Source organism: Pteropus alecto, unplaced genomic scaffold (genome assembly GCF_000325575.1).
Source record: "Pteropus alecto unplaced genomic scaffold, ASM32557v1 scaffold190, whole genome shotgun sequence".
NCBI lineage: Eukaryota > Metazoa > Chordata > Mammalia > Chiroptera > Pteropodidae > Pteropus > Pteropus alecto.
This window is the reverse complement of record NW_006430462.1, coordinates 4,373,652-4,384,124: the sequence shown is the minus strand read 5'-3', so window position 1 is coordinate 4,384,124 and position 10,473 is coordinate 4,373,652. Positions and strand designations below refer to the sequence as shown.

At 49.6% G+C, this 10,473-nt stretch overlaps 1 protein-coding gene across 1 annotated transcript; it reads left to right on the top strand.

The window, feature by feature from the left end:
* Nucleotides 1–263: 263 nt before the first annotated feature.
* LOC102891659 (SEC14-like protein 4) lies at nucleotides 264–10,398 on the top strand. The gene is made up of 12 exons (XM_006904913.1): nucleotides 264–317; nucleotides 2,895–2,970; nucleotides 4,517–4,560; nucleotides 4,875–4,934; nucleotides 5,072–5,260; nucleotides 6,743–6,838; nucleotides 7,131–7,191; nucleotides 8,114–8,197; nucleotides 8,526–8,632; nucleotides 8,704–8,843; nucleotides 8,936–9,105; nucleotides 10,259–10,398. Exons 1-12 carry the CDS (start codon nucleotides 264–266, stop codon nucleotides 10,396–10,398), a joined length of 1,221 nt encoding a protein of 406 aa, XP_006904975.1.
* Nucleotides 10,399–10,473: the final 75 nt, after the last annotated feature.

The following is a 10,473-nucleotide window of genomic DNA, read 5'->3' as shown; positions in this document are numbered from 1 at the left end:
GAGGTGGGGGGTGGGGGGGAACCTACTGGCCCAGAATGAAGTCTGTGCTCTGGGACTCCCTCTAGCGGGCAGGTCACCTTCTTGCTCCACTAGGGAGCATCCTGGCAATTTACCTTGGCAAACATCCCAGAGAGGAGAACCCTGTGGGGCAGGGAGGGGCTAGATTGGCACTCTCTTATGGGGCGGGACAAACATCTAACCTGCTGAGGAAAACCAGGTATCCACAGTACCAGGAGAGGCAAAACTAGGCATCTACGGGCACCATGAGCGGCCGAGTCGGGGACCTGAGCTGCCAGCAACAGGAGGCACTGGCCAAGGTGAGGAGCTTCTCCTGTGGGGAGGCTTGGGGAGGGGCCAAGCATCCGTGGCTGGAGCCCCTATTATACAGACAGGAAAAGGGAGCCTGGAGAGTGCCTGCGAGCAGTTGCTAAGGCGACTGTGTTCAGGACACAGATCAGGAGCCCCTCTCCTGGTAAATCCAGCTTTCCACTCCTGCCAGCTCCTGGCCATGGAGCCCTGGCCCTTGTTCCCTGGTTGTGGGGAGAGAGGGGTGGGTTGCGCTACCATCCGGCTTTTTGGCAGAGTTAGGCAGACATAGTCTCAGATCCTCTATCAAGATTGCACCATTTCTGCGGAGATTGCAACTTTTGTTTGGTTTCTCTTTGTGGCTTTCTGACTCCTCAGGGTCCAAGCTTTCTCCCTATTGTCAATATTTTTATTAAAGGGGAATGAAGGAGTTTTTGGTGATATTAAGACAGTCCCGAAGGCCACATCTAGGAGTGTCACCGCCATGGGGAAGGGGGATCATATCCAAGTCTTAGGTGCCACAGCATTAATTTGGTTTGCAGGGACTGGAAATTGTGACTCAGGCTGTGGGACAGGGATAAGTCACAGCCCTGGCTCGCACTTTGGGCCTGTGAAAGGGCAGATTCCAACTTGTGGAGAATGATTTGTTTTGAGGCTCCTATCCTGAGGAAGATCTGAAGGTCCTCCAAGGAAGAATGAGGGACCCCAGTAAAGGAGGGGGGCCTTGAGTGAATTCTTAGGGAAGGAGAAAAGGGAGGGTCCCAGGTGAACAATGGGGTCCCAGGGTGAATTCCCAGGAGATTCCAGAAGCAGAGGGCCTCCAAATGAAGGAGGCGTCCTCAGGTAAAGGAAAAAGGGTCTCTGGGGAACCCTCTCCTCCCCACTGGCAATGGCCTCAGAGAAGCCCCAGACACTAGGCTCCTAAGAGGGACTGGACACCTGGCTTTTGCGGGGTGAATTATGATGGAGATGCCTGTGGACCAAAGAGTTTAAACAACACAAAGAGAATTTATTCTTATTTTTACCATTACTTAAAGGAAATGAATGCTATTTTTTAAATTAGGGAAAAAGAGAAAAGTAGGAAGAAGCAGGAAAGGCCACCTAGGGTCCCAGAGGTCAAGACAGCCATGTCTGGGAACATTTCCTTCCAGCTCTTTCCTAAGCCTAGTCTTGACCACCCGGGGTTGCACTGCCAGATGCTACTTTCTCCACATGACATCATCATAAGTTTTTTTCTCCAAGTTGCTCCAGACACTTCCTGCTACCTGCTTAGTGGCTTTCTTTCTTAGCTGCTTGAGCAGCCTTGAGATAGGAAGATACGGACTCCTCCTAGGCTTGCAGCTTTCTCACTCTGTCACTCTGTCCCTAGGGAAGAATTTAGTAATCTGGAGGAGATGAGGAGTACAGAATTACTGTTTCTCGGGTAGTACTGGCCCTCTTCCCCCTCAAAAAATTCCTCAGGAACCCAGAGGCTACAGCTGTTCATTGTGCAAGAAGCTTCATTCCAGGTGCCTGTCCCAAGTGGAGATTATTATAGAAGATGCCGTTGCTCATGTTGTTAATACTGGAGCTATTTGAGCTGATTATTCATTTTTAATTATGTGAGCAATACATGAACACATCTTTATTTTAAATATCATCCATGAAGCTAAAGCTGGTTTGGCGGGTGGCCATCAAGGCAGCTTCCTGTGGCTCTGCTGTCATCTGCATTCTAATTGCAAATTCTCAGTCACAGGTTTTCCTGCATACCCAGTGCTCTAGGCCTCACCTTCAGCTCTCTTCATCCCCATGGAAGTGGGGTCTCCTCTTTTTGTCAGACTTGAGCCTCAGTTCCAAACTCAAACTTCCAGAGGCTTCCGTAAACTCTGCCAGTAGAAAAAAGCACCCCCAATGGGTTGGCCGCCCTCCTTTCCCTGTCCTGACCGTGCCCAGATAAGGCAGCCCTGGCTTCTCTTTCAGTCCCTCCCTGCTGACCTTTGCCTTGGGTTGTTTCCACAAAGACTCCACAGTCCAGGGCTCTGGGCAGTCTGTGTTTGCTGAGCACCCACGTTTATGTGGCACCTGCTGCAAGCTAGTGCTTTGCCTGCACAAACTCATTTTTATCATTATTATTATATGATATGTCTTTGTTATATAAAACTCTAGTTTATCATTATTCCCACTTCACAGATGAAGAAACTGAGGCTCAAGCGCTTCAGTAACTCTCTTACAAATCTGGGCCCTCAAGATGCAGTATTGGGGTAATGTTCCCAAAATGCTCTGGTTGGCCTGCATCAAATTCACCAGAGATCTTTGCAAAAATAGTGATGCCAGGGCCCCACATCAGATCTATAGAATGAGAGTTTTGTTGGGCAGAGATCCTCTTAAGTTTGAGAAAGGAGCTCTTTCTGCCATGGTGGGCTGGAGGGGTGCCCCATCTCCAGGAGACAAAATGGCCCTGGCAGCTGCTGCTAACTACACAGTCTCTGCCTACAGGTCCCTGGACAGGGCTGATGGGCTGGCTGAGGGTGGGAAGGGTCAGGGATGGGGTTGGGGACTCGGGAGTTCTGGGAGTTCCTCTGATAATCATATCCCCACCCCACCCCCAGTTCCGAGACAACCTCCAAGACCTGCTGCCCACCATGCCCAAAGCTGATGACTACTTCCTCCTGCGCTGGCTGCGAGGTGAGGCCGGTGGCATCGGCGGATCCCAGGAGAGGGTGTGGGAGGCTTTGGGGGACAGTGCACAGGGTAGTAAAGAACAGGGCTCTGGAATCAGCCTGCTTTGGGCTGGAATCTAAGCTCCCCTTCAAATTGGTATGGTACAAAAACTTAGCGGAGCCTCAGTTTCTTCATTTACAAAGTGGGGATGGGCCAACTCCCCCCAGGCTATTGTGAGTGTTAAATTAGAGGGTGTAGTGCCTGGCATCAGGTGGGTACAGGGTCAAGGTGAAGTTAGAGTCAACACCTGGGGAGCTCTCAGGATGACAGGCCTGGCCAGATCCTGACTCAGATATGGCTGAATGTGGACTTCAGGACCTGCTTTTGGGTCTATCTCCAGTTCCTCGAAGATAAGGCTATGTCATCCCCATAGAGAATCTAGCACCAAGTCGGTGCCAGTGAACACTTCAAGTGGATGTAATTAAAGGTAGAGAAGGAGTGTCTTCTAGGAATTGCTGCAACAGTGTAAAATTATTATAATAACAGAAACCAACCTAGGGCTTAAGGAAAAATTCATTTCAACTCAGCACATCCCATGGAATGGATTTTGAACTTGATAATCAAGGCAGAGTTGGTGGCCTTGGTGGTTTTTTTCTGGAGGTGGTTCATGATCAGGGCAGAAGAAGCCTAATAGCATCTCAGGCCCCTTCCACTTGAAAATCCCTGACCCTGGCTCTTATTGAAGGCCCATCACTGCACAAATTCCTCAGTGAACCGATAGTCTCGGAGGGCAACGGTCATGGCATTTCTAAAATAAAGCATCACGTTTTCATTTAAGTGCATTTATTTCTTCAAAATAAATAATAACAACAATGGCTACCACTTATTAAAAACTTACCGTGAGTCTAAAACTTACCGTGAGCCATGCCATCCTGAAGGTGTCCCCATCTTGTCTGATCTCGGAAGCTAAGGGTCGGGCCAGGTTAGTACTTGGATGGTTGGACCGCTTAGGAATACCAGGTTCTGTAGATGTTAAAAGAAAAATAAAAAAAGGAACTTACTGTGAGCCAGATAATGTGCCAAGCACTGAACATACTTTGTCTCATGTCATCCTTTGACTAATTCTGAAAAAAATGTTATTCTCATTTAACAGATTTAAAAACTAAGGCTCAAAGAAGGAAAGTGACTTACTCAAGGTTGCACAGCAAGTAAAAAGACAAAACTAGAATTCAAGCCCAAGTCTTCCTGACTCCAAAGCCCATGCTCCTCAATACCCTAACACCGAGGGCTCTCTGCTCCCAGGGGGATGCCAAATATCACAATGTAGAGCAGCCTCGAGAACTAAGAGTTTGAAAAGGCCTAGAAACTGAAATCAAGAGCCCTCCAAAGTCATCTAGAGAATTAAAGATTATTGCATTTTACCAAACTTTCCAGACACACAATATATTCTTGAGTGTGTCAAGAAAAGTCTTGGGGAACCCCACTATTTCCTCATGAACTTTCAAAGAATAGCTAGATCTCATTCTAGATCTGGCCTCAAGCCTCTTCTTAACCTCTACTCTTCTTACAGCTCAGAACTTTGACCTGAAAATATCTGAAAACATGCTCCGGAAGGTGAGGCCCATTCTCTTGAGTGTCCTGCCTCTCATGCACTGTACCCCAGGGATTAGGGACAAAAGGTGGAGACACTAGCTCTATCCCCTTGTCATGTTTCTTCTTCCGTCTTCTTTGGATCACTTTCTGCATCAGACCCGAATCCCCCACAATCCTCCTCCTGGCATCCCCATCCCTAGTTCTATGTCATTAGAGTCTGGGGATGCTCTGGCAGGATCTTGGTGGCTGTGGGCAGAGGCACCTGGCCTGATGCCCCCAAATGCCCTCAAAGCTTTTGAGGCAGGGAGTCTTCAGGTCCTGCCATGTCTCTACAGCACATGGAGTTCCGGAAACAACAGGACCTGGACAACATCCTCACATGGCAGCCCTCAGAGGTGAGCCCCATGCAGCATCCTCTAGGCCATCTGATACCCACCCCCCCATCTCACTTTCCCACTCCAGCCATGTCCAGGCATCTGATGGAGGAGGGACATGACCTGATGGGCTGGTTTGAACCATAACCTCACCCCAGGTGATCCAGCTGTATGACACGGGTTGTCTCTGTGGCTATGACTATGAAGGCTGCCCAGTGTGGTTCGACTTGACTGGGACCCTTGACCCCAAAGGTCTCCTCCTGTCAGCCTCCAAGCAGGAGCTGATCCGGAGCCGCCTCAAGGTCTGCGAGCTGCTTTCACAGGAGTGTGAGCTGCAGAGTCAGAAGGTGAGGGACTGGGAAGTTGGGAGGGCCACGGTTGGGGAGTGTTAGGGGTGGGGGTGTGGGGAAGAGGGGCCTGTTGGGCCCAGTCTGTCTAAAGGATGGCACTAGGACAAGGGTAGGGAGTCATCTTTCCCCCGTTTCTTTGCAGCCCTCAGCACTCCAGGCTCTGGTGGGACATGGTTTCTCCTATAGGCTCCTATCCACAAGCATCTGAGATGTGCATGGCACTCTTTGCTGGTGTGAGCCAAGGGTCACTAAAGGCCTTTCCCTTCTCCTCTGACCTTGAATGAGATGCTGACCTTGGGTGCAGTGAATGCTTTAGTTCTTTTCCTTGGGAACCTTGGGAACAGTAGATGGTCAGCTTTGCTTATGAAAAAGGCCTCCCTGATTGTAAATTGCATAATCACCAGATGGGAGAGCCATCACTTTGGGTAGCTTTAAGAGCAGTGACCCTGGAAACTGGGCACATCCTTTGTGGGTCCCTAGAAGCTACTATGGCGTTGCTTAAAAAAAAAAAAAAAGATTGAGTCCTGTGGGACATGGGTCTTCTAAGCCAAGAAGGACCCACTCCCGCCTTTGAAGATCTTCTCCTCACCCCTGACTCTGTTTCCTGTACCCCACAGAGTGAATCTAATGCCTTGTTGGTTTCTTGAGACTAAGTATCCAATGAGCCTAAAGAGAAGACCCCCAGAGGAAGCTGTTATGTCACTGTGGGATGATTTGGTGAATGGATTACTTCTTATGATGTGGACAGGGCTTATGTCCCCAGCATCTGGCACAGTGCTGGACAAAAAGGACCTCCACAGAGATTTGTGACAGGCATGAAAGAATTATAATGCGCTGTATTTAGTGCCTGATTTGAATAGACATGTGTCTCTCAAACAAGATGGCTGATGTTATAGGGTCAAAGCAGTGTCTTCCACATAATGGACATTCTCAGTTGGAGCCAATGATTATGGTGATGATGAAACTACTAACAATATCGACTAATATTTACCAGGGACCGGCTATGGGCCAGACACTGGGCTCATTGAGTCCTCACAGCAATTCTAAAAGAGCCTGGAATTATCCCAATTTTACAAAAAAAAAAAAAAAAAGGGAAGGATCAAAGGGGTTAAAAACCCACCCAAGGCCACACAGCCTGCTAGCAGTGTAGCTCTGCCTTGCACTCAGCTGTGGGACTGCAGATACTGGCTGACGTAGTATACTATTGTACATAAAGATGCCCACTGAACAACCAACCACGTCTTTTATTCCATGATTAGCTAGCTCTAGGCACTAGCGTTGAACAAATAGTGTGATAAAGGCCACTGTGCTGGGACTCAAATGTGGCATCTTGTCAGACCTTAGATGGGTCCATATGTTTCAAAAATACTGTGGGAAGCCAGGGGTGGGGGTAGCAGGAAGGTGGAGTGGTGCCCAGGTCTCTTTCTAGCCAGGATCTCCTAGCTGGACCTGTTGTCTGACCTGTTCTGTCCTGTGTAGCTGGGTAGGAAGATTGAGACGATGCTGATGGTGTTTGACTTGGAGGGGCTAAGCCTGAAACACCTGTGGAAGCCAGCTGTGGAGGTCTACCAGCAGGTAAGGCAAGCAGCTAGCTCGAGGCCAATAGGGAGCCACTGCCCACACCAAATTCTGATCCATGGAGGGGGATGCCTCCCAGGAAGCCCATAGAGCAGATGATGAAGCTGGCCTGGGGTCTCTCCTCCAAAGAGAAAGAGGAGCAAGCATATCCCAGAGGCCAAAGTACATGTTCATGGGAAGGCCGGAGAGTAGGGGGAGTGGGAAGCTCATCTCAGCAACCTCAGGGACCACCAAATCCAGGCAGGGATGTGGGAGCATGGCCTCCACCAGACTCTTCTTAACTCCACAGTATTTTGCCATCATGGAAGCAAATTATCCTGAAACGGTGAAGAATTTAATTGTCATTCGAGGTGAGGATGACTGAGGAGAATGAGTGGAGAATGCTGGGGGGGACAGTGTGTAAGCCATTGAGTTCAGGGCTCCTCAAACCATCTTTTGTGAAGAATGGTTTTTTGGTTCATTTGTTTTTAGCTCAGTCCTTCACAGACTGATATTTTTGGAATATACAAAAGCAGGTACAGCCATGTCACATAGATCATAAGTGTCTAAATCCTTACTATTATTTTCATTATTTATCTAGGTGTAAACTGGTAACAGAGAGTCCATGGGCCACACAGGTTGGTGGGCACACTTTGAGTGAGAATGGACCATGTCTGTGATAAACATACAGTGAGGGGTCACTGCATGTGCTTCCGGTCAGATGATCTGGCTTCCAATCTAGCTAGCTTTGTGACTCTGAGCAAGTCTATTGAACCTCACTGGGCCTCAGTTTTCCCAGTCTGTAAAATGGAGATGCAATGGCATCTTTCTCATAAGATAGCTGTGAGGTTAAATGAGACAGTTGTGGAGAAGGCGTAGTACAGAGCCTGGCCTACAGTAAGCTCCCAGGAAGCATGAGCAATTCAGATGGGACATGAGGGCTAATGCAGATGCCCCACCCACTTGCATCCAAGAAGATTCCAAGGCAACCTGGGAAAACCGTGAGAGTGGAAAGGAAGAGACACAATCAGGGAATCAACACTGCTGAAGCCCTATAGCTGAGCACGGGAGGCAACTATATATTGAGAGCCAGTCACACAGTGTTTAATCTCCATTTGATAGTTAACAATATTAAGACTCAAAGAGGATGAGTAACAAGCTGAAGGTCACACCACCAGGAAGTGACAGAATCTAGATCTATCTAACTTCTGTCTAGCCCATGTCTTTGGGTATGACTTTATATATCCAAGTCCTCTCTGGTCCAGCTTCCCAAGGGAGTTTTATGTGTTGCAGCCCCTAAGCTGTTCCCAGTGGTCTTCAACTTGGTCAAGTCATTCATTAGTGAGCAAACTCGAAGGAAGATAGTGATTCTAGGAGGTAAGTGACTTGGCCTGCTGTCTGTGCCCATCTCCCCATCTGCCTAAGAAGAGGAGGTCAGTGCTAAAGGCCCAGTTTTTCCTTGGCTCATCCTCCTTACCCAGGTGCTGACCTTGGCCTGAACTGTGTTGGCCTTTGCATACTCAGGCAAGGCTTTGGACCCTGGACGCCCCCTGAGTGACCATGTAAAGCTTTTGGGTGCTCTCAGGAGTAAGTGCCCAAGGGAGCAAGCCAAGAACATATCAGTTCCCCTCCCAGGGCTTGGCCCCCCTGTGCTCTCTGTCAGGCCTCCCTGAGCCCCCGCAGAGCCCTCCTCTTCTCCCTACAGCCAACTGGAAGCAGGAGCTGCTAAAGTTTATCAGCCCCGACCAGCTGCCCATGGAGTTTGGGGGGACCATGACTGATCCTGATGGCAACCCTAAGTGCCTGACCAAGGTATAGGGTGCCCAGAGGTCGGGGAGGGAGGAGCTGTTGCCATAGTCTCACTCACCCACCCTCACCCACAGATCAAGTATGGGAGCGAGGTGCCCAAGAGCTACTACATGCCCAACCAGGTGAAGGTACAGTATGAGCACACGGCGACTATAGGTCGTGGCTCCTCCCTGCAGCTGGAGAATGAGATCCTGTTTCCAGGCTGCGTGCTCAGGTAGGGACAGTGACCACTCACACCTGGGCACAGGTGGGAGGGGCCTGGAGAGCCCAAGCAGGTGGCTATCAGTAGGGCTCTGTTCCCTGCAGGTGGCAGTTCGCATCAGATAGGGCAGACATCAGCTTTGGGGTTTTTCTGAAGACCAAGAAGGGAAAGCAGCAGCGAGTAGGGGAGATGACGGCGGTGCTGCCCAGCCAGCGATACAATGCCCACCTGGTGCCTGAGGATGGGAGCCTCACCTGCCTCAAAGCAGGCGTCTGTAAGAGCTATAGGGTTCACTGGAGTTGTTTTCTTCCTCTTGGCAGAGTAGTGAGCTGATATGTGCGTTGCCATTCTGGCTTCTCTCTTCGCCCTCTACTTCCAGCTCTCAGGGAGGGTATGGGGGTCTATGCAAGCTCCTAGATCCCATGGGCGCCACAGGAATTGGCTTGGAGTGTTGGATCTGATGAGTGGCCAAAGGTGTGGGTACAAGGGCAGAGACTTATTGTGAAGAGCGGGAGTCACGGCCCAGGAGTGTGGACTCAGCTCCTGAGAAGCCCCTATACTGGGCTGGACAGGCTAAGGGACAGGTAGAAAACAGCCATGGGCTTAGCTTCAAGGGTCCCAACCTGACCAGGTGCGTGGACCACCCTACTCTGGGCATCCCGAAGAAACGATTCTTCCAGGTGTTTATACTTCTTTCCCAGGCTGCTCAGACAGATACAGTTTGGTCAGTTTTATGAGAAATAGCACTTCTGGAAAATACTGTGAACCACCCACCCCTGTGAGGAACGAGCTGGGAGAAGGGACACTCAAGCTTGATTTCCTCTGGAGAAGGAGAACAAGTTATACTAGCACTTTAGTTAATACAATTAATGAGAAGAGTAGAGGCAAACTGGATGACTCATCATGTCCCAGAGTCCATGTGGGACCTTGACATTGAAGGACATGCCTTCTACGAAAAACATGGTGGAAAAGTGGCTTATAGATCTCAGCCCTCTCCTTTCAGCCCTTTCCTGCAGAAAACAGGCCTCCACTCTGAGTCGGAGGATCAGGATAAGGGATTCTCTGCCCTTCCCTTCCCTTGTTCTGTAACCAGTGGGAAGTCATATCAATCTCTCTAAGACTCAGTTTTCTCATTCATACAATGGGGATGATAGTACCTTCCATGGGGTTTCTTTGAGGATTCAGGGAGCTGTGAGTGCTGATGTAATGCCTGGCACCTAGAAGGGGCTGATGATGCTGCTGATTATTATTATTCCTTTAGTGAACACAGGCATCATCCAAAGAGATGGCCATGAGGAATGGGCTGAGGGCTGGGCAGTGGCTCATCCTCCAGCCTCAACCACAGTCCTTGGAGGCCCATTTCCAAGGGTACCAGGTATGCAGGTGGGCCAGACTCGGGTTGCCTGATTATCTCTCTGTCCTTATAGATGTCTTGTACTTCGACAACACCTACAGCCTGATACACACCAAGAAGGTCAGCTACACAGTGGAGGTGTTGCTTCCTGACAAGGCCTCCGAGGAGAAGATTCAGAGTCTCGAGGCGACAAGACCGTCTTCAACTCAATGAAAACTCTGGCTGCTTCTGTGCTTGTGCTTTCCAAGCCCCTGAGCAGCCCATTCCCAGTTCCTTGCCATACCAGGG